The 22,195-nt window shown below is 35.9% G+C and overlaps 4 protein-coding genes across 12 annotated transcripts; 3 read left to right on the forward strand and 1 right to left on the reverse strand.

Annotated features, from left to right (window-relative positions):
• Nucleotides 1-1,239: 1,239 nt before the first annotated feature.
• Nucleotides 1,240-5,561, forward strand: LOC110613428. 6 transcript variants are annotated; one of them, XM_043962121.1, is made up of 7 exons: nt 1,240-1,375; nt 1,997-2,328; nt 2,935-3,421; nt 3,582-3,587; nt 3,810-4,108; nt 4,605-4,971; nt 5,310-5,561. In XM_043962121.1, exons 2-6 carry the CDS (start codon nt 2,026-2,028, stop codon nt 4,947-4,949), a joined length of 1,440 nt encoding a protein of 479 aa, XP_043818056.1. In that variant the 5' UTR covers nt 1,240-1,375; nt 1,997-2,025; the 3' UTR covers nt 4,950-4,971; nt 5,310-5,561. The 6 variants fall into 6 exon arrangements, with proteins under 6 accessions (XP_043818056.1, XP_043818058.1, XP_043818054.1 ...); XM_043962123.1 differs by having other exon boundaries at nt 4,605-4,950; XM_043962119.1 differs by having other exon boundaries at nt 4,605-5,561.
• Nucleotides 5,562-8,962: 3,401 nt separating this feature from the next.
• Nucleotides 8,963-10,934, forward strand: LOC110621998 (probable glycerol-3-phosphate acyltransferase 3). Its single transcript, XM_021766334.2, has 2 exons — nt 8,963-9,749; nt 9,855-10,934. Exons 1-2 carry the CDS (start codon nt 9,021-9,023, stop codon nt 10,764-10,766), a joined length of 1,641 nt encoding a protein of 546 aa, XP_021622026.1. The 5' UTR covers nt 8,963-9,020; the 3' UTR covers nt 10,767-10,934.
• A 637-nt stretch (nt 10,935-11,571) lies between these two features.
• Nucleotides 11,572-16,099, forward strand: LOC110613445 (probable pre-mRNA-splicing factor ATP-dependent RNA helicase DEAH2). 4 transcript variants are annotated; one of them, XM_021754576.2, is made up of 7 exons: nt 11,572-12,083; nt 12,905-13,107; nt 13,233-14,317; nt 14,729-14,854; nt 14,950-15,188; nt 15,453-15,571; nt 15,716-16,099. In XM_021754576.2, exons 1-7 carry the CDS (start codon nt 11,787-11,789, stop codon nt 15,840-15,842), a joined length of 2,196 nt encoding a protein of 731 aa, XP_021610268.1. In that variant the 5' UTR covers nt 11,572-11,786; the 3' UTR covers nt 15,843-16,099. The 4 variants fall into 4 exon arrangements, 1 of the variants encoding a protein (XP_021610268.1); XR_006352648.1 differs by lacking the exon at nt 15,716-16,099 and having other exon boundaries at nt 14,754-14,854; nt 15,453-15,577; XR_006352646.1 differs by lacking the exons at nt 15,453-15,571; nt 15,716-16,099 and having other exon boundaries at nt 14,628-14,854.
• A 1,558-nt stretch (nt 16,100-17,657) lies between these two features.
• LOC110613462 (long chain acyl-CoA synthetase 1) lies at nt 17,658-21,831 on the reverse strand. The gene is made up of 19 exons (XM_021754610.2): nt 21,584-21,831; nt 21,410-21,473; nt 21,239-21,328; nt 21,086-21,142; nt 20,931-20,979; nt 20,744-20,820; nt 20,610-20,649; nt 20,431-20,525; nt 20,026-20,193; nt 19,808-19,918; nt 19,613-19,700; nt 19,465-19,531; nt 19,298-19,373; nt 19,098-19,215; nt 18,739-18,984; nt 18,522-18,661; nt 18,242-18,424; nt 18,028-18,147; nt 17,658-17,935 (listed from the first exon to the last, which is right to left on the reverse strand). The coding sequence occupies exons 1-19, from the start codon at nt 21,727-21,729 to the stop codon at nt 17,882-17,884; spliced, it is 1,989 nt and encodes a 662-aa protein (XP_021610302.1). The 5' UTR covers nt 21,730-21,831; the 3' UTR covers nt 17,658-17,881.
• Nucleotides 21,832-22,195: the final 364 nt, after the last annotated feature.

Consider the following 22,195-nt stretch of genomic DNA (forward strand, 5'->3'; position numbering starts at 1 on the left):
GGAAATGATGATGATTTCCATGCTCTCTTGGTGTATGTAGATGATATCCTCCTCACTAATAGTCATGAAAAATCCATCAACCTCACAAAACAATTCCTGAACTCAACATTAACTCTTGAGGACATGGGCTATGTTCGCTATTAGCAATGGTCCGATGCCATATCCAAGCTGGTTTCCTCAGAACTGTGCATCTTTCTTCTCACATTCGATTTGCTGATGCATTCACAAAATCTTTGACTATCAACAACTTTCAATTCATGTTATCTAAGCTGGGACTCGTTGAAATTCACCGGTCTCCAACTTAGAAAGGAATGTGCAACATAGATGCGAAACATAGAATCATCTCCAAAGGCTCACGAGAATGAGCATGATGGACACCTCATATGCATCTAGAGAATTCGTCATTGTACAGTTGTGTATTATAGAGAATTCTTTCCTTGTTTATATATATAAAGGCATTATGCATACAAAAATAACATCCATTAATCATCTTATTTCTATTACACCCGTTAAGAGATAATTGCAAATCTAACAATATCAATAAGGGTGAACTGAGATTCTCTTTGGCAACCACTCACATCTCCCATAAACTCTATAGATCCCGTGAGTTTTTTATTAAACAATCGCTCTGAATTTTAATACAACTGAATAATAAAAAATTATACCAAAATCATCAAAATTAAAAATATAAACATAAATAAAAGGAAATCAAATAAACAACTCTCTCAAAAACTCGGCCAACATGCATCACCTGTTACTAATTGTTGTGAATATTGAAATAGAATTATCATAATATAATAAATAATATACAACACCATAGAAAAAAATTTGGAAAGTTTTACTATTTGATGTTATTTCCTCATATATATATATATATAATTAAATTGAATTATTAAATAAAATAATATGTATTTGATATTTATTTTTTCACTTTTTTGGCATACGATCCTCGGTAAATAACTATTTCAGTGCTGTTAATATTAATTTTTAAATTTAGATGCTGACTGTATTTAACATGCTAACTGTATTATATTAATAAATTTTATTGAATTTTTAATGTATATTTCAAATGAGTAGTTGAAAGTGAATAACTAATATTATTAAATTGTTATTAATGCACTAGTAAAATTATTTAACTAAATTAATAAATAACTTATCATTTAAAAAATGTGATTTATATTTTAAGATATATGAGAATTTTTTTACTTAAATTTATATTATTATTATTGAAACAAAATCAAATACGAAAAACAGAAAAACCAATTCCAGCCACAGTAAGGAAATAAACCAGCCCTAGCGTTCTCTCAGAGTCTCAGGCCATCGTCCAAGCCCCAAGGCGCTCATTCACTCTCTCTATCTCCTTCTCGCCGCTCAGGTAATGTCTTCCCCCTTCTTCTCGAGATAGCTTCTCTTTTACACGATTCCAATCGCACTCTATTTCCTTTTTATATTAACATGTTTCGTTTTTCATCTAAACACTAATTTCCATTTGAATCGAGTTATAGTCAGTCCTAGTTCACAGAACAATGCGATTTATCTATTATCCCTTCCCTCGTTCTCCTGTAGTTTCGAATGAGTAGATTACCGGAGATGAAATGTAAAAATTTCATAATCTAAAAGAGACCACGTTTGTCTATTTATGGCCTGATGGGTTTAGGAAACTCATCGTCAGTGGTTTTAACAATTATTTTGTGAAGAACTTGTTTTTATATCATAGTTCTATAACTGGTTGGGTTTTGGGATAGTTACTTGTGCTGCTCATAGGTGCTGTTTGGTTATTTTCATACTTTCGAAGCTAGTTGACTCCATCCAATCCATAACTGGACTGGGCTTTTTTTTTGTTAAAAAAAAGAACTAGAAACATTAAGAATCAGTAGTAATTAAGTATTTTGTTAAGTTCAGCGGTGACTATCCCTTTTTTGGTCGCCTGTTGGTTATTGTTCTTCACTTGTTATTACCAGATGATGGTCAGGTGCTGTTTGTGTTGGTAATGCAGGAATTTGACTCTGCTTAGCTTTATTTTGGATGGCAACAAGGCCGGATATAGACGATGATGATGATTTTAGTGAAATTTATAAGGAATACACTGGTCCTCCAGGATCTATTTCCAATAATGCGCAAGATAGGTTGAAAGCAAATAAGAGGTCCAATGCTGGCTCTGATGAGGAAGAGGAACCTCGGGATCCAAATGCTGTGCCAACAGATTTCACTAGCCGAGAAGCTAAGGTTTGGGAAGCTAAATCAAAGGCTACGGAGAGAAACTGGAAGAAAAGGAAAGAAGAAGAAATGATTTGTAAAATATGTGGAGAATCAGGCCACTTTACTCAGGTATAGTTTTGTTGCTTGGTAAATGCCATACAAACTTTATTTATTCGTGATTACTCTAAACTAGATTAAACTTGAAATCAAACATTGCATTCATACAAATAAAATATAGACTTGAATAATCTGTTTAATGCTTTGTATTTCACTATTTGTTTTAATTTTTTATTTGGCAGCTTATGCTGGGAAAGGAGGAAACTGTTTCTGTATATGCTAACAGTGGCATCATTTTTAAGCTTCTCCTTTTATTCTCTCTCTCTCTCTCTCTCTCTCTCTTTCTCTTCCTCTTCAGTCTAATATGGATCAAGGCTCATGTTAGCCTACTAATTTGGATCAAACTTGGAACTGGGAATGGTGTCTAAACTCGTACATTTCTGAAGAACTTCCCATCAGTTGTCAATTGTTTACATTTTCTTTAAAAGATTTTAATATGTTATTTACGTTCTTTTTGCTCACTACTATTGAGGCCATAAGAGTTGACAATTGACATGTGTCAGTTTATCAGTATCGTTTGTATCATATACCTTTGTTGTTGGGTAATGCAATTCACACACTTAAGGGAGAGATGCCCTCTTTCTACTTCTGTCCTGTCTTCTTCTTTTTGTGCTTTAGGTTAAATGCTGTGCTTGCTATCTACCATACATACAGGGATGCCCATCCACTCTTGGAGCAAATCGCAAGTCTCAAGATTTCTTTGAAAGGGTTCCTGCAAGAGAAAAGCATGTAAAAGCACTATTCACTGAGAAAGTGATACAGAGGATTGAAAATGATATTGGCTGCAAAATTAAAATGGAGGAGAAATTTATAATAGTTAGTGGCAAGGATAGGTTAATTTTAGCGAAAGGTGTTGATGCTGTGCACAAGGTCATTAAAGGGGAGGTCGATCAGAAGGGTTCCTCTAGTTCCCAGCGGAGCAGATCTAGGTCACCTGAGAGAAGTCCTGTTGGATCACGATTACGACGCTCTGAATCTCAGAGGTCCTATGCAGGTCACCCACGTGATACTTCACAGTATCAACAAAGGTTTGGTAGACAAGATAAGAATGTGGAAGACCGTGTTCGCGAGGATCTGCAGAAGTTTTCTAGGGGTTCTCCACAAGGTAGGAACAGCATAGGATTTTCTATGCCATCATTAGAGATATGGTAAACCAATTTTCACATCTTTAGGGCTCTAGATACTTTACTGTTTATGCTGTAGAGTTCATTTTGGAAATTCTGAATTCTGAATGCTGCTGCTTGTTGCTTATACTTTGGTTGCAGCAAGAGGTAAGTTCTTAGCTTCAAACATATTGTGTACGATTCTGAAGTATTTGCTTGGGTGGGTCTGAAACTGATCGGATAGACTTCAAAACAAAATTATTTGCTGAAAGCATATTCGGGCTTGTTTGCGACGGATGGGTTCACTGTGTAAATGTTAACTAACATGTAGTTAAAGGTACCATCTAGCATCTCGAATCAAGTGGTTAACATATTCTTCATTTCATGAAGCTTATGGTAATGATGGCGGTAGAAGTCGTGCAAGCCATTCTAAATCTCCTGCACTTGCCCCTTATGCTGGCAACTCATATGGTTCATATGATGGTCACAATCATAGTTTGCGTGGTTATAGAAGTGATGGGTGGGATACTGAGAGACAAGGACCTGATTTGCAATCTGGCCGCCAATTTGAAAACTCAGCCTTCCCTCAGATGTTAGAAGAGCTAGAGTTGGAATATAAGAGAGAGGCAATGGAACTTGTTAGAATTCGTGATAAGGAAGAAGATGAAGAGAATTATAAGCATCGTGAGGTAACAAGTCTATCATTTTAATACTGTGCTTTGGTTTTTGGGTTTCAAGCGCTAATTGACTTCCACCCGCTAAATATCTTATTTAGCTTCCATGCTTATAATAGAGAAACAAGACCCTAGCTAAGTACATCTGGTTGATGTGCATTAGGGTTAATGCTTATAATTTTACGGTGACATTTACTTGCAACAATTTGCCTCTCATAGTTGAACATTTAATCTTGTTTGTCCAGTGTATGAACTGGGAATAATGTTTATCAGGGTTGCTGAACTTCTTTTTCTAATTAACTTATATTTATCAAAAAGGAATAAGAGATCTTGTCTGTTCATATTCATGTTCATTTCCTGTTTTGTCCATGTTGCTTATTGATCAGTGTGAACTCTGTGAATGAAAATTGAATTATTGTATAAATTCTAGTGTCCCCTAAAATTCCCCCTTTTCTGTATTGATATGTAAATTCTGATAGTTGTTTTCTTTCTGTCATCCTGTGAATTTTAGACCATCAGGGAGATGAGAGAGAATTACATGAAGAAACTGGCTATGCTGAGGGGCACACATACACGACAGTGGGAGGAATTCCTCCAACTTGACGCACAGAGGCGTCAACAGCAGGCACGGCAGCAAATGCCCACATCAGGTTTTAGTGGTTATAAGCAGCACACTTTTTCTGACTATGATGGCTCCTCCACCAATCCTCACTATACTGGGGCCGGTTTACCAATGGATTCAAGGGCCAGATACCCAAATCATGTGGAAAGTTATTCTGCAAGGCCTCATGACAGTTATGGTGAGTTCCAGCGTCAGAGGCGGGAGGATTTTGGGAAAGCTTATAATCGATACTAAGGTTCGTGTATGGGAAATGTTGGTGAGTTGTCCAACCCTTTAGTCAAGTAAAGAGAAAGACTATTAGTGTCTTTTCATTTGGTTTATTCCTCCAAATTCTGATTGTCCTCTCCCAGTCTTGGTACATCCATGATCTTTTTTCTGACATTCATTGTCAGTTTACCATATCTGATAAAGAGATAACTGTTTGTGGCTGTGGATGGGAAAAATCGTTCAATTAAGCAGTTTCACTAACTTCAATTCTTTGTGATTGTGGACATTGCACGGGATGGCAATCGCTAGGATTCTTTTTTTGGGTGTTTGCAGATTTTATGATGATTATTCTGCCATAGCTTAAAGTTTTATTGCAAACATTTTCAGGGCCCAGAGCATGGTCGGTTATGAGTAATGCAAAAGGGGAGGCTGAAATCTAGGTGAGTATGTTAGATATTAGTCAACCTTGAGAAGGGGATGGTCTGAAACATTTATGATGTCAGTAGAACTGATTCCATTTCATTTAGTGGCTCATTTCTGTTCAGAACTTCTTAGTTGTATGGAAATGGTTTAATGTTATTCAATAGGTATGGCACTATTTGGAAGTTGCAACTCCTGAATGGATGCTGTTTGCATCAATGGATTAGTGTTGACAAATTCTCAACTCAAATTCTGTAGTTTGAAAATATGAACACTAACAATTCTTCTTCTTTTTTCTTTTTTTTTTGTGCCCCCTTTTCGAAAGTATACGTTCATAGATGCATATGTGTGCGCATATGCATATATTTGGTTCATGGTCCAATTTGGGTATTCTGTTTCTTGAGTCTAGAAGGAAATGTCACTTGCAAACATTTTTTGGAAGTGTTGAACTACGTGCTCACTCTTTTAACATTCGTCTTAGGCTTTTCTCCAAAAAAAAAAAAAAGAAAAAGAAGGTTTTATGTGTTCCCCGCATGAGGTAACGTGCGCTAACTTCTCAAAATTTTGTTACCATTACACGCTGGATATTTCTGTCCCAATGTCTTGGTGTGGTGTTATCATACCAGAGCCTGTATTAAAATAACATAATTGTGCTTACATTATGTATTTTATTCTTTTATTTAGTAATACAAAGAAAATTTAATGTGATGAATTTTTTTTTTTGACGAAGATTTGATAATGATTTTATTTGATAGGACAATGTAATTTAGAATGAATGATGTACTATAATTTTTATTTGATTTTCACATTTAATGGATAAATAAAAATAAAAACAAAATAATTCAAATATAAGGATAGTTTTTTATTGTAATATTAATTTGTTTATGATGTTAAACGGTAACGCTGCTAGAGGCGGTCATAGATCCACTGTTTGGTTTAAATTGATTTTTTTTTTTTAACTTGAAAGGTGATAATGCTTGGTTTGGCTTAATTGAAACGGTTTAGGTTTTTACTGTCTAGTTTTATATCTTGATTTCACGTACTTCAGTTTTTTAAATATAGGAATTTTTTTTTTTCGTCAGAGAATATAGGAATAAATTTCAATTAGGAGTATTTAAAATTTAGAAAAGAAAGGAGATTTGAGATTGAATATTTTTATTTATTTATTACATTTTCATTCTTTTGTAATTATAAAATTTATTAACAAGTAGTCCATTTGAATAAATATATATATTAAAAATGATTGAAGATTTAAATTTATTCCAATATTTATAACTTATAAAATATACTCGTTAAGTTCGAATAGAAAAATGAGACGGGTTTTGATTAAAAAATGCATATTTAATTTTCAAAAAATGGCCTCGAAGCCCAACCAAAAATGGCTGCCCAATAACAGGAAATATCAAACACAGCGCCTAATGCGCTCCCCATGAGCTTGAAGCTGGGCTTTCAGTCTCCAACATACTAGGTTGCAAAAAGATGTCTTAAAATGACTATTGATCACAACTTGATGGGTCAAAATGATCGATATTGGACTATTTTTTATTAAAAATAAATTCTCTAGTCTATCTCTCGAATTTCTAAAAAATGCGGATGAATCAATTCAATTCAATAGGGTGGACTTGTGGTTATAAATTCAAAAGTGATAATACATGAAGAAGCTATCTTATCCAACATGTTGCACTGTGAGGTGAAATTGCGACGATATGCACATTTCAGTGTAGCAATTTAAGCCACACATACGCAAGAAAAAAAGAGCTCTGCATTCAAAACGCTTGATGGATACCCATCCTGCAAGCTGTTCACAGGAACAAGTTTAATGGAAACAGAGTCCTCCCCTTTCCAATCTGTTCTAAAATACAATTCAACAAACAGTACTCTTTAAAAATTAATGGGAATTATTTAAAAAAACTGTCAGAGACAAATCCTTAAAAATAAAAATCGCAAAGAAAGAGTTGCGTTCCGTGGCCGTACTTTTAGATCCGCCACTGAATTATTATTATTGATCTCCTAAAGCAGCCCATCTTGGAAAGTTATGAAACGGCTGCGTATCACTTGTTTTTTCTTCTGATTTTCCTCTTTCGCGTTTTGTCTTGGCCTCTTGCACTGCGTTTTATCTGGGGGAGTTGCACCTGTGGGAAACAGGCTGCGGTCGGCTGAAAAAGCTCTACGCTCAAATGACTGGTGACTTTTTCCTCTTTTATTTTCGAAATTTTATATTTTAAAATGGATTTTTCATATAAAATAATATACATAAATTATCAATAAATTATATATTTTATAATGGTTAATAATTAATTAGTCACTCTATACCCTTTAAAATATAATACTAATTAACATGCAAAACTCACAAATTAATTAATGTATAATCCAAAAATATTTTCTAGTAGTAAAAATATTATACTATGGGGCATAAAATACTGTAAATATTAATTAATCATATATTAATAGCTTAAATGGCGAAATAATTAATAGTTCAAAAATAAATGTACTATTTAATATATTTTTTAAAATAAAAATTATGTAAACTAAATAATCTATTTATTTGATATTATTTATTTTATAAGAAAATAATTCAAATGAATTATTAAAAGTATTTTAATAATTTCATCTATACTAATGTAGTTTAAATAGATGAAATAAATAAATTGTTAATATTTTGAAAATAAATATATTATTTATTGCCATAATTTTTTTCAGAAAATAACTTAAATAAATTATTAAAAAATTATATAAAAATTTAATTTTCTAAAATATTTTTTTCTTAAAATTTAAATAATTGAACTCTTCCCTTTCATATAAAAGAATCGTTTGATTCTTACAAAATTAATTATTAATTTTCGAAAAAGAGAAATATGTTCAATCACTAAAAGAAGGGGCTGTTAGAGTGGGAAAACTATAAACCTGAGAGGAATTTAGCTTCATTAATTTAATGCAAAGTCATACTAATACTATCCTAAGGTTAGACTTGGCTGCAAAACACGACTATTATTATGGTGAATAAGTCAAAGAAATAAAAGGGTTGAAATATGAATAAATTATATTGAGGATTTAATATAAATTGGATAATTTATACTTTACCAGCAGCATTTTCATATAAATATGAATAATTCAGCAGGAAAGAAGAAAAAGTTCCACGTAGGGCTTGCTTAGGTAGATATCACAACTTTTTCTAGTTGAAGATGTAGTTTTGGTAATTCCTACACAGGAAATTGTAATTAAGCTTATGTTTTATTTGTTAGAGGTAACTCAGATAGCTAATTTGAAATTCTCGAAAAAGGAAGTCTTGTTCATAATCATTAAACAAATCTAAATAATATTTTTCAATCATATTTGATTTGTCAACATGGAACAACATATGCATAAAGAAGATGTTAAGATTGTCGTTTTTCCATTTTGGTGTCCAAACTGTCAGCTTGAGCATTTATTGATAACCGTGTCGTTTACCTTTCGATGCACTTCCATTTAGGCACAAGTGGATTAAAGGATGCTGCATGGGAGTTGCGATTCAGACAAATGGGATGGCATAAATTGTAATAATCATCAACTTCAAGGGTTTGCTTTTATGTCTGATGCTATAAATACCAGAGCTCATTTGGGCTCTTTAAGGTCAGGGGAAAAGAAAAATAGAACTGCGCAGTAGTAGCTTTCAAGAGTATTGTTCTTTGAAAGGCTAAAATGTTTACGATTGCTTCCTTCTTTAAAACTCTCTTCTTCTTCTTCTTCTTCTTTCACATCCGCTTTAGGAAATTTGTAAACACGAAAGTTCTCCACAGGAGTTTTAGTAATCTTTACTCATCAGCTCAGAGTAAATATCAAAGATATCCTTCTCTTGCTCATAGGTCTGACCTATCTAGCAAAACTTTTATTTTTAACCTGGAAGGAACTTTGTTGAAGTCCTCTTCTTTGTTTCCTTACTTTATGCTTGTAGCTTTTGAGGCTGGAAGCATTTTAAGGGCTCTTGTTCTCTTTCTTTTATACCCATTTATTTGTTTCGTCGGCGACGAGATGGGCCTGAAGATAATGGTTATGGTCGGCTTCTTTGGGATCAAGAAAGAAAGTTTTAGAGCTGGAAGAGCTGTTTTGCCAAGGTTCTTCTTGGAGGATGTTGGGTTAGAGGTATTTGAAGTGTTGAAAAGAGGTGGGAGAACGGTGGCGGTTAGTGACTTTCCTCAAGTGATGATCGAGAATTTCTTAAGAGATTATTTAGAGATTGATTATGTTGTCGGAAGAGAGCTGAAGTCGGTTTGTGGGTATTTTGTGGGACTCATGGAAGAGAAAAAGAAAGACATGTTAGCTTTACAGAAGATATTTGGAGAGGACGAGGAGGCAATTATTAATGAAGAGGTTATTGGCATTAGCTGCTCTAACAGATCTCCTGATCATCATCTATTCTCTCATTGCAAGGTGAGCTTAACTTTCACTTCTTCTTGCTTTTTAGAAATTAAGACATGCATCATAGTTAATTTAACTGTCTAATTGTTGATGTGCTTGGTGCAATTTCTATAACAGGAAATTTACGTGGTCAGAAAATCAGACAAGAGTAACTGGCAAATCCTACCAAGAGACAAGTATCCGAAGCCACTTATCTTCCACGATGGTCGACTAGTTCTCAGACCAACCCCATTAGCTACCTTGGCACTGTTCATGTGGATCCCTTTTGGTTTCATCATCGGGCTACTAAGGGCCGTTGTTGCCTTAACTCTCCCCTACAGAATATCCATTCCCATGTTAGCTCTATGTGGATTTCGTTGTACAATATCAAAACCCAGAAGCTCCGGCAATTCCCCTCCAATTCTAAACCAAGAAAACAAGTCCAAAAAGGGCCTCCTTTATGTTTGCAATCATCGAACATTACTGGATCCTCTGTATCTTTCTTTCTCGTTAAAGAAAGATTTCACTGCTGTCACATACAGCCTCAGTAGGATGTCGGAGATACTATCACCTATCAAAACCGTCCGACTGACGCGATGCCGTGATGAAGATGCAAAGATGATGGAGAAACTATTAAGTCAAGGTGATCTAGTGGTATGCCCAGAGGGGACAACATGTAGGGAGCCATACTTGTTGAGGTTTAGCCCTTTATTTTCGGAGATGAGTGATGAAATAATCCCTGTTGCTTTGGACACCCATGTGAGCATGTTTTATGGTACGACGGCCGGTGGACTAAAGTGCCTAGACCCATTATTCTTTATCATGAACCCTCTGCCTAGTTACACCATCCAGTTGCTTGAGGGTGTTTCTGGGCTCTCCAAGTGCAATAATGAAGAGAAATCAAGATTTGACGTTGCCAATTATGTGCAGAGTGAGATTGGCAATGCACTGGGCTTCGAGTGTACCAAGCTTACCAGAAGAGACAAATACTTGATCTTGGCTGGGAATGAGGGCTTAGTTTCTTCTTCTTGTCCCTCTAGCAAAAGCTAATGTACCCTAAATGGCTAATTCCCATGTCCAAAATATGCCGTTCGGAGCTTGGTTTCTTTTTGATAGCTCACTTTTCTTTTGGTGATGTGGAAAGGTGGTACATAGTAATTTTCTTTACTTTTCAATATATACTCATATATTTTAAATCAATTCTCAATTTTTTTTATCTATAATTGTGGAGTGAAAATAAACAGAAATTAAAGAGGATAAATAAAAGAAAAAGAAAATAAGAGAAAATTTTTTTTCTATTGTTTATGTAATGGGAGAAATATGTTTTTTTTTTCTCTTCATATAATTACTTAATTGTCATGAGTTGTATTTTTTTTTATGTGATATTAAGAGTTTGTAAGTAATTTTAAAATAACTATTCCAATTTCCTTTTATTTTTCCCAAAATGGGAGAAAAATGTTTTAAAATTAATGAAGTGGATTTGAAAAATCAGATTTCCCCTCCTTTTTCTTCTTTTCCTTCTATTATTTATTGTTCAAACAAGAGAAAAGACATAAATTCAATTTTTATTTTTTCGTTTTCTTTAATCCAAATAAAGGGTAAGACTTTCAAAATAAGTCCTAGCTGGGAACATTCCAGTTTCGGACGCGCACTCGCAGGTCGGTCCAGCATGGTCCCTAACGTCCAACATAGTACAGATTTCGGTTGCAGGCCCATGAAAGCCCATATTTGAGGACTGATCTGAGCCTAGACCTAGTTAAAATATTCGAGCTGGGCCTTAAATTGAAATAATTTGAAATAGGGAGGTGACAAATTATAAAAACAGAAGACCGTGGCCAATTAGCAAATCCGGAAAGTTCTTACACGACTAATACTATATAAGAACACGACGCTCGCGCCGTATCCTCTTCCTCTTTTTATCTCTTTTCTGCTTCTAGGGTTTACGGTGAGCGGTCCCAACTCCCAACTACCAAATACCAAATCTCTCTTTCTTTTTTCTCTCGATTCGAATCCAGGTCCACCGCCCAATATCCAATCGGGTTCTTTACAGTTAGGGTTTACTGGATTTGGATGGGTACGGAGAGGAAGAGAAAAGTGAGCTTGTTTGATGTGGTGGACGAGACTTCGATATCGGCGAAGATATCGAAAATGAACGGCGCTGGTGGAGCGGCGATGAATAACAACGGAAACAATAACAATTTGATAAATCGGTGGACTGGGAAGCCTTATTCACAGAGGTACTATGAAATCTTAGAAAAGAGGAGGACTCTGCCTGTTTGGCACCAAAGAGAGGAGTTCTTGACGGCTTTGAAGAAAAATCAGGTCCTTGTTCTTGTCGGTGAGACTGGTAGTGGAAAAACTACTCAGGTTAGTTAGTTAATACCTTTTCCCCTCTTCCTAGGCTATAGGGTTCCTGCATATTGTTGGAAGTTGTTACTTGTCGGTTTCGTTTTCGATTTTTGGATTCTGCATGGTCTCTGCATCGTCTTCTTTTTGGGTGTTCTATTTCCATCCTTATTGGTGTTGAATTGTATATGGAGCTTGCGCATATGTTAATCGATGGTAAAGGGGAGAAATTTTTTTGAATTGTATAATGAATTCTTATATTGTGCTCTGAGAAATCGGTGAAGTTTACAAGAGTGTGTAAAACCCCCAAAACCAGCTCCCTTCTCTTATACTAGAGGAAGTTGGTGGGCTTGCAAATCCGAACTCTCTTATGTAGAGGAATACATAGGGTGCAGCGTACACATTTCCCCATGCGCTTATGTGCTTTAAGTTCCTCCTCTTCCTTGCCCATGTTTCAGCCCACCTGACTCTTCTATCTGTATGTGCAACTTGTGAGGGACTAGGAATAGAGAATAAATGAAGTTATGTTGATTGCATGATTGGTAAGGTTTTGAACTGCAATGCAGTTGAAAAAGTTGCAAACTCAATTTCGTTTCTTATGCTTTTTATTTGTAGACATCCTGAATTTCAAGTTAACTATTCTTTCTTCAGCCATTATTTCTGTTGTTATATTCGACATGTTCCCTTCTGCACGGAGTTTTATGGATGTGGTGTGTTTCTTTTCTTATTTCTGTTCATTTGAACATGGTCATTTATTGCAGTAGTGCATGTAACAATTTATAATGTTTTTATTTTAATGATTGAACAATATATAATGTTGTGGATCTTTCTTCATGTTCCAGATTCCTCAGTTTGTCTTGGAAGCTGTTGACATAGAAACACCTGACAAACGTAGGAAGATGATGATTGGATGCACACAGCCTCGTAGAGTGGCTGCAATGTCTGTTTCTCGACGTGTGGCGGAAGAGATGGATGTGAATATTGGTGAAGAAGTCGGTTATAGCATCCGTTTTGAGGATTGTAGCAGCGCAAGAACAGTTTTGAAGTGAGTTAATCTTGTGGTTTGTTTCTACTTGTATATCTATAATCATGTTCCACTGCTTGCAAAAGTTTTGAGGTGAATATTTGGGTGTGTGGCATGTTCACATCTTTCTACCTGTTGTGTGCCAGGTATTTAACTGATGGTATGCTTTTAAGAGAAGCAATGACTGATCCACTTTTGGAACGATACAAAGTTATAATTCTTGATGAAGCTCATGAAAGAACTTTGGCAACAGATGTATTATTTGGACTACTTAAAGAAGTTCTAAGAAATAGAAATGATCTGAAGCTAGTTGTGATGAGTGCAACACTAGAGGCTGAGAAGTTTCAGGGTTATTTTAATGATGCACCTCTGATGAGGGTTCCTGGTAGACTTCATCCAGTGGAGATTTTCTATACCCAGGAACCTGAGAGGGATTACCTTGAGGCAGCAATTCGTACAGTTGTTCAGATACATATGTACGAAACTCCTGGGGACATACTCGTTTTCCTCACAGGTGAGGAGGAGATAGAAGATGCGTGCCGGAAAATAACAAAGGAGGTTGGAAATATGGGGGACCAGGTGGGTCCAGTGAAGGTAGTGCCTCTATATTCTACTCTTCCACCTGCCATGCAGCAGAAAATTTTTGAGCCTGCTCCACTCCCATTGACTGAAGGAGGCCCTGCTGGAAGGAAGATAGTAGTTTCAACTAACATAGCAGAAACTTCTTTGACCATAGATGGCATTGTTTATGTTATCGACCCAGGGTTTGCTAAGCAAAAGGTTTACAATCCTCGAGTGCGTGTTGAATCCTTGTTGGTTTCCCCAATATCAAAAGCAAGTGCTCATCAAAGGTCTGGCCGTGCTGGAAGAACTCAGCCAGGCAAATGCTTCAGACTTTATACAGAGAAAAGTTTTAATCAAGATCTTCAGCCACAGACATATCCAGAAATACTGCGATCGAACCTAGCAAATACAGTTCTGACACTGAAGAAACTTGGAATTGATGATTTAGTGCATTTTGATTTTATGGACCCGCCTGCTCCAGAGACATTGATGCGGGCACTAGAGATGCTGAATTACTTGGGAGCATTGGATGATGATGGGAACTTGACAATGCTTGGAGAAATCATGAGTGAGTTTCCTTTGGATCCACAAATGGGAAAGATGCTGGTGGTCAGTCCTGAATTCAACTGCTCAAATGAGATCTTGTCAATCTCTGCGATGCTTTCAGGTATGGCCGTTTCTTATCTGTTTTATTTGTATTTGTCTTGGAGTCTGGTCTAAATATTAGGTGGATGCCTGGGGCTGCATTATCATTCAATGCATCCTTTCTTATATGGCATGTGCACAGTGCCTTTTTCCTGTGCATTGTGTTGGTTGTTTGACTGCTTGCATGTGTATGCACTGCATATCCATGTATGCAGTTGAAGAACTAATGTGTCCAATTAGGTTGTCATCAGCCACTGTCTTGTATGGGTTCCATGCCCCCGGTTGGCATGCACCATCAGATTCTAAGTAAGTGCTGATGCAGATAGTTGCAGTTTCTCAGTTTTATCTCATGAAGCAAATGGTGTCGTCTGGCCTGTATGCATCTGCTGACCTACAATGGGCCTCTTCTGTGATAACCAAATTCTTTCTTTAGTACCCAATTGCTTTGTCCGCCCTAGGGAGGCTCAAAAGGCTGCTGATGAAGCAAAAGCTAGGTTTGGGCATATTGATGGGGATCACCTGACGCTGTTGAATGTGTATCATGCATACAAGCAGAACAGTAAGTTTTTTCCCTTGCATTGTTTCTCTTCTTTAGAATTGTATTCTCCAATTTGCATGCAGTTTATGTTCTGACATTTTCTAAATGGATTGCAGATGAGGATTCATCTTGGTGCTATGAAAATTTTGTCAACCATCGGGCTCTCAAGGCTGCTGATAACGTGAGACAGCAGCTTGTACGCATCATGGCAAGGTTTAACCTTAAGTTATGCAGCACAGACTTCAACAGCCGTGACTACTATGTCAACATAAGAAAGGCTATGCTAGCTGGATATTTTATGCAGGTGGCCCACCTAGAACGCACTGGGCACTACCTGACAGTGAAAGACAATCAAGTATGTTCATTTGTTGCAATTCGTTCTTTTTGTTGCTGACACAAACTAGGCTGGGATGAAGTTTTAATTGTTAGGGGTTGATACTTTTTGTTACTCTTTTTGTTACTTCGTACGATTTTCATTTAGAATTTGGGAGGAGGAGAATCATATTTATTTTTATTGTTGTTATTGCATTTTTTTTCCGGTGGCGCCCGTTATGGACTTGTAGTTTTGTTATATGAGAGGAACATCATGTGACATCTCTCTTGTTAAATTATTCTGCAGGTGGTGCATTTACATCCTTCGAACTGTCTGGATCACAAGCCGGAGTGGGTTATTTATAGTGAGTATGTCCTGACAAGCCGGAATTTTATTCGAACGGTGACAGATATTCGTGGTGAATGGTTAGTCTCTGTTTGCTTCTTGACATTACATATTTTTGGACTCTTAACATTTTGGGATGGGATTTAAGATGATGCTCCATCAGTTTTTTGCATTTGCACTCAGATTGCTTGGCAAGGTCTGTAACTAAAGTCTTCTGTGTACAGGCTAGTAGACATAGCACCACACTACTATGATTTAGCCAACTTCCCAAATTGTGAGGCCAAGCGAGTTCTGGAGAAGCTTTATCGGAAGCGGGAGAGAGAGAAGGAAGAGAACAAGAACAGAAAGTGAGATGTGCACCTATCTGAATTTTTTCGACTTGCTCGATATTTCTTCCTCGGGAACGAAATTAAAACTTATTATGACAAAGGACCCTCTGAGCGGTTCCCATTTAGCCGGCCGAGCTCCCTGTACTTGTTGAAATATTAGGTTTAGATTTTCTATTGTACCCTTAGCATTCCACATTTATGTTTGGATATGGCTATGTGGCTGCATTGCTATTCAAGTTCAGTTGGACATTCGAAAAAAGAACCGAGTTTGAATGTGAACGACATCTCTTTCCCCTCTCCCTTTTTATTTTATTTTATTTGCTTTTTCTTATTCTTGTATGGCAACATTCTGGCCTTTGGCTGTGGCGATTTCAGAAGTTAGCATGTGGTCATGGGGATATTTCAGTGTAAGGAACAGAAACTTAGAGGAACTAATGGGCGATGGAAAGGTTAAGAATTAATGAGAGAAAAATCTATTTCCCTTCATTACTCGACATTTTGAGTTAATGTCTCCCTTTCTCTTCCTCTAAAAACATTTATTTAATCATAAGTTTTATGGACACTCGTCTCTCATCTTGTTGATTAGAGACTTGATTCTTTCATTGGCAAGATGCCCATCAACCAAACTAGTCTAAGGTTGAGCCTTACCAGCATCCCAATTTTCTTAAGCCTCATTTATAGTTGCATTTCGTTGCCTCTACGACGACGTGCTCATAAACGAAACGTTTAACGACATGTCGGTGAGGATGTTGTAATTCGTACAACCGTTAGCCAATTACAGTTTTAGGAATTTCAACGGAATTTTTTTCCATTAATCCCAAAAAAATTATGGCAAAAATGAGCAAGCATTGTTAATTCCTTTTCCTTTTACATTCATTTCTTAATTGGAAAAAATGGGATTTTTTGCGTTAACTATTATTCTATTTAGATTGCTATTATTTTCTGTAAAATATAAAATTAATAAATAAATATTATATTTTCAGCTTAAATACAAGAAAAATGATAATAATAGGATTTTTTTTTTCTTTTATCTGTTTTATAAAGTTAAGACGCATTGATTATAATTAAAGTAAGAAATCAAGTAACTCTTGAAAGAATAAAGAAATGCTCTTTCTATTTTTCGAATTATTAAAAATATAAAAATAGTACCTTATTTTTCAAAAATGTCTTGTTACCCTAATTTCTTGCAAATTTTTACTCGGATTTATTCCTCTCTTATGTGTTAATCGCATGGAGCATCCTTTTGAAAAGGTTGAAGTAGAACTCCAATGAGTAAAGCTTGAGTTTGGGAAATAATAATAATTATGAATTAACAAGAATAGCAAATAAATGAATTGCGAATTGTCGATATTGTGTTAACTTTTTTTAAAATTCAGCATAGGTAAGCTAATATCATTTAATGTTTCATTGAATTTATGCTTAGAAAGTCAGGTGGATGTAATTTTCCAACCATCGCCACTTGCATTTGAAGCTTCCACCAGCTCTCTTTAAATGGCCTTCGTTTTGATTTTCGTCAGTTGAGATGTCGATTGCCTTAGGTGGCACTTATTGCAGACAACAATGGACACCTTGCAACCATGCATGGATATGATGTAATTATCAAATGGATGCATGAACCAATTCCCAATTCCTAACACTTTGCCTAGCTGTTTTTTCTTTATATGCGTTTAAATTTTTTTACATAAATTAAAAAAATAATAAATATATTAAAGTTCAAAAAAAAATAAAAATAAAAATAAAAATAAAAAAATTACGTGATTCTTCAATTAAAATATTTATATAAATATAATAAATTTAATTTGTCATTCAAGAGTATATGAATTAATAAAAATGGAGATGAAAAATAATATATAGATTATTATGAAATTGATCAGTGTAAACGTTGCAACAACGAAACGAAAAGTTCTTACGTATACTGAATCTACATTATTCAAATAAATACATGTGATTTTGGGTTCATATAAACCGGCACAGAGACTCTGCTTATTGACATTGACTGTGCAGTGTTCTCTTCTGCAGAGAGCAACAGGCGTCCCCCAACGAAGGCTGCAGATGACAGATTCATGATTGTGCTCTTCTGACAGCCAGTTTTCTGTAAAGTTCATCGATGTCCCCCTGCACATCATCACATTCTTGTGAGCTCGTTGCCCAAAATTGCTAAGCAAAAGCTGCAGAGAGATTACAACGGCTAGTGCTTCCATTTTTACCTGATAATAGTTGAGCAATTTATTTCTTTTCTTCTTCAATGTTGCAGTCACCAAATCTCTTTCCATGTCAAAGGGGCGAGATTCCAAAATCACTCCTTTAATATATTCAAAACCTCTCAGCTGGTTTTGATTAAAATGAAAAATTGCTTACAGGGTTAGCAATTAGAAACTATGCATGCGCTTTAATGCCAGTTGAATAATCTCAAGAGACTACCTTGTTCTTCTGAGCTGTAGACTTCAGTTCTGCAAGCACATGTTGCTGTAGCTGATCAAGAGAACAGAGTTCATGGAATGAACCAGTGTGACCATTGAAAGCTGCCCATTGTTTAGTGTTTTCTTCATGGAGCACTACTACTGCAACTAGCATCGACTTGAAGCTGTCTCCATAGACCCATATCTTAAAAAACACAAAGATCAACATAACTTCAATAACAGGATAATTCAGATATTTATGTATGCAATCACAAGAAGTGGAAACTGGTAAGGCTGTTTACATCTTCAACAATTGGAGTGATCCCGTAAACATTTTCCAGGTACTCAATTGCAACGTATTCTCCTTGGGAAAGTTTTACAAGATTTTTCCTCCTGTCTATAATCTTCAGAACTCCAATTGGAAGAATCTCACCTATGTCCCCTAAAATGCAAAAGAGCAACAAGTTCAGACAAGGAATCAATAAATTTGATATGTTTGACAGGAGAGGCATTTGTAACCTGTATGAAACCAGCCATCTTTAATGGAAGCTCTTGTCAGTTCAGGATTCTTGTAGTACTCGGAAAACAGAGTCTGTCCTCTCACGCATATCTCACCACATGATGGATTCCCAAGCGGATTGTAGCCCATCTCTGGAACCTCCTCCAGTCGGATCTCATTATATAAACCCAGAGATCCAACAGAACCCATCATGCACATTTCATCTGGAAAGCTAATGGTGATTGGTCCACAGGTTTCTGTCAACCCTGGGTGCCCACACCAGCAGAAAGGATGAACACATTAGCTAAGAGAATCGTTTCATCTCACTTGTAAGAAAATCTACATTGTCTGCACATGTTTATTGATTTATAATATTTACCATAGCCTTGAAGCATGAAAGCACAAGTAGTAACCCGTAAGAATTCTTCCACTTCAGGACTTAAAGGTGCACCACCAGACACAATTAATCGAATACGACCGCCTAATTTAGCTTTCACCTAATAAAAAGATTTAAAAAAAAAAAACTGAGAAACCAATGTTGAAAGAATACAGAAAGCAAGTACATGTATGAGCTACCACCTTCCTGAAGGCTAACAAATCTGCCAATGGTGAAGCATATTTCTGCTTGTAACCCCTATTCAGCCAAGCAAGTTTGCTGTGCAAACCAACATAATAAGCACATGGGCATCCATAGTTTTGCAAACCATATCACATTGTTCAAGAAGAAAGATAGAAGGCCAACTTACTATTTATACAGAGCTTCGAAGATTCGCCGCCTTACAGGATTCAGTTCTTCTAGTGCCTTTTTTATACCTGATACATGGATGAGTTCAAGTCTTCATAAGAGGTCATTGAAGATCAATTTAAAGTGAACATAATGATAGATGGCCATACCTTCGTGTATTTTTTCAAAGACACGAGGTACACCAGCTAAAAATGTTGGCTTCAACTCCATCAGGTCATCTCTCAGTGCATTCAAATCCTTCAGATTTTCAAACACAGCCTTAGAGCTCTAACATAGCTGGAAATGTAAACCCTTTAACATGAACTGGTTCAAAGTTCAGACAAAAGAGTCTACCAGCAACTTACCCCATGATAGTAGCCGACAGAAGCACCTTTTCGGAAACAGTATTCCTCAGTCACACGATCAAGTATATGTGCAAGGGGCAGGAAAGATAGATACACATCATCAGCTGTCATCTATATGAACCCACAAATTTAAATTTAAATTTAACACTTGTTCACATGATTTGGTGCTATGCTGTTAAGAAATGATAAATCATGTCATGCAAGGCAGTGAGAGATACCTTGTCTTCCATTTGCTCCAAAAATAGATCAACTCCTCTGACAAAATTGGATATTGTTTCATGTGTTAAGACAACACCTTTGGGATCTCCACTGGTGCCGCTTGTATACATTATTGTGCAAATGTTGAGAGGCTGAGGTGGCACTATTTCTGATGGATTCTCTTTCCCCTGATGAATAATATCACTTTCTCTGATTAGCTATAATGAAGATTCATCATGATCCATGATACTGTCATCTAACGGTTGTGCATGTAACGGTTGTACAAAATAATTTTTCTTAAATCATGACTGATACTAGCATAAATTCACTCGCATCTTAAACAGCTTTATACTGTGTAGGTGTGCTCGTCACCAGAATAAATTAACAGCAAAGAGAATTCATTTGGGTCATGTATAGGAACTAACCAAGTATAGAAACTCTTCCCATGAGTATGCTTTTATCTGCATTTGAGCTGCTTTGTCCTTCTCTTCCTCTGTTAATGAAGTGAAGCAAACAATCACTGCAACCACAATCAACCTTAATTAGTAGGAGCCGTGAGTCACTTCCAGCAACAGTGAATCAATATTTGTCAATTCATTCTCGCCTTTAAGCCGTGAAGCAGATTCACAATCTGGGTTCAACAACTGCAAAGGTGAGGTGAATGTACAGCAGTTAGAAATATTAGCTACTTTCATATGCAGGATCAATGGCAGCAGGTAAATTGTTTCTTAAACTTACTTCTTTCACTTTTTTATCTTGGATGAAAACAAAATCGATCTCTGCATGGTCTATAATAAAATTGACAGCACGAGGACCTGCATCAAAGACAACTCATTCAATTTAACTCCAAAATCATTTTGCTGCTAAGGGATAATGAAGATTTATACATTAGAAATTGCTAACATTCCAAAAAGCACATGCTTACCAAGTGTATCATAAAGAGGCACACAAACCAAGCTGTGGCCACTGCAAGCCTATACAAAACCATTAAGATTTTTTTTTTATTTAAAAAAAAAAGAAAAGAAAAATAAGCTTCAATCGAATGTTAATACATGAGGAAGAAGATGTTTCTAAACAGACCTCCATAGCCACAATCCATTGAGGACAATTTGCTCCGTAAATTCCAACACGGCATCCCTGCAGTATTGCAAAAACCAACAACAAATCCATTGCCAATTCTTCATATCAATCCAAAGTCAAGAACAGAACTAGTGAACACATATATACACTTACAGTTTTAGCTCCATTTGCTCTTAATGCAGAACCAATCTGCAAAACTTCTTCATACACTTCCTTGTAAGTCTTCCAGACATAAGGTCCCACCTATTCAAAATTGAAGGCAAGCTATCAGAAACCGCTCAAGCTGCTGAATCCACATTAAGTTAGTTTCAGCTATAAATTTACCTTCCCATCTACAAAGTTACGCCAACCAAGCATCTTATTTCCAGGATGCTTCTTTACAGATACGCTGAAAACACAAAGGCAATATATTTAATATCGTGAAAGATGAAATATCCATGCATGGCTTCGTAGAAATTCCATAGAGAATTTAAAGAAAAAGAAAGCAAACTCAGTTACCTGAAAATATCCCATGCAGTGATCATATCAGAATCAAGTGGAGGAAATCCATCTTTTGATAGTACGTTACGATAAACAGGACCAACGGAAGGATTCCCATCTTTTCCTTCCTTTCCTTCCTCGACCTGAGCTAAGAAAGTCTTCATTTTGTTTTGTTTTGTTGAGGAACCTGCTATTTGCAAATGGTCTCTCAGACATATATACACACCCAAGAATAAGGACTTGAGAAAGTAGAAGTGAAGATCTTAGTTAGTTGATGAAGCATTTAATGATTCAAGTTAGCGGTTGATTACAACCAAGTCTTATAAAAGTCATCGACTACTTTAGTTTCCATGATCAGAGAGAAATAGTCTTGAAATCAAGTATTAATACTCCATTTTAGGAGTTTTTTTTTTCTTTTTTTAATAAGTGACGATTTATAATTTGAACTTTATTAAATATTAATTAAGTTTATTTTATGGATGATATAGTTTTTATCTTTATTTTTGTTAAAACTTAATATATTAATTGCTTTTTTAAATTTGGGTAAAAAATTTTAAATGACAAATAAAAAAAATAGAGGTAGCCTTGCTGAAAAGACATTAAGAAATCTACCTCTATTCACTTTTGTCT

Source organism: Manihot esculenta, chromosome 1 (assembly GCF_001659605.2).
Source record: "Manihot esculenta cultivar AM560-2 chromosome 1, M.esculenta_v8, whole genome shotgun sequence".
Classification (NCBI taxonomy): Eukaryota; Viridiplantae; Streptophyta; class Magnoliopsida; order Malpighiales; family Euphorbiaceae; genus Manihot; species Manihot esculenta.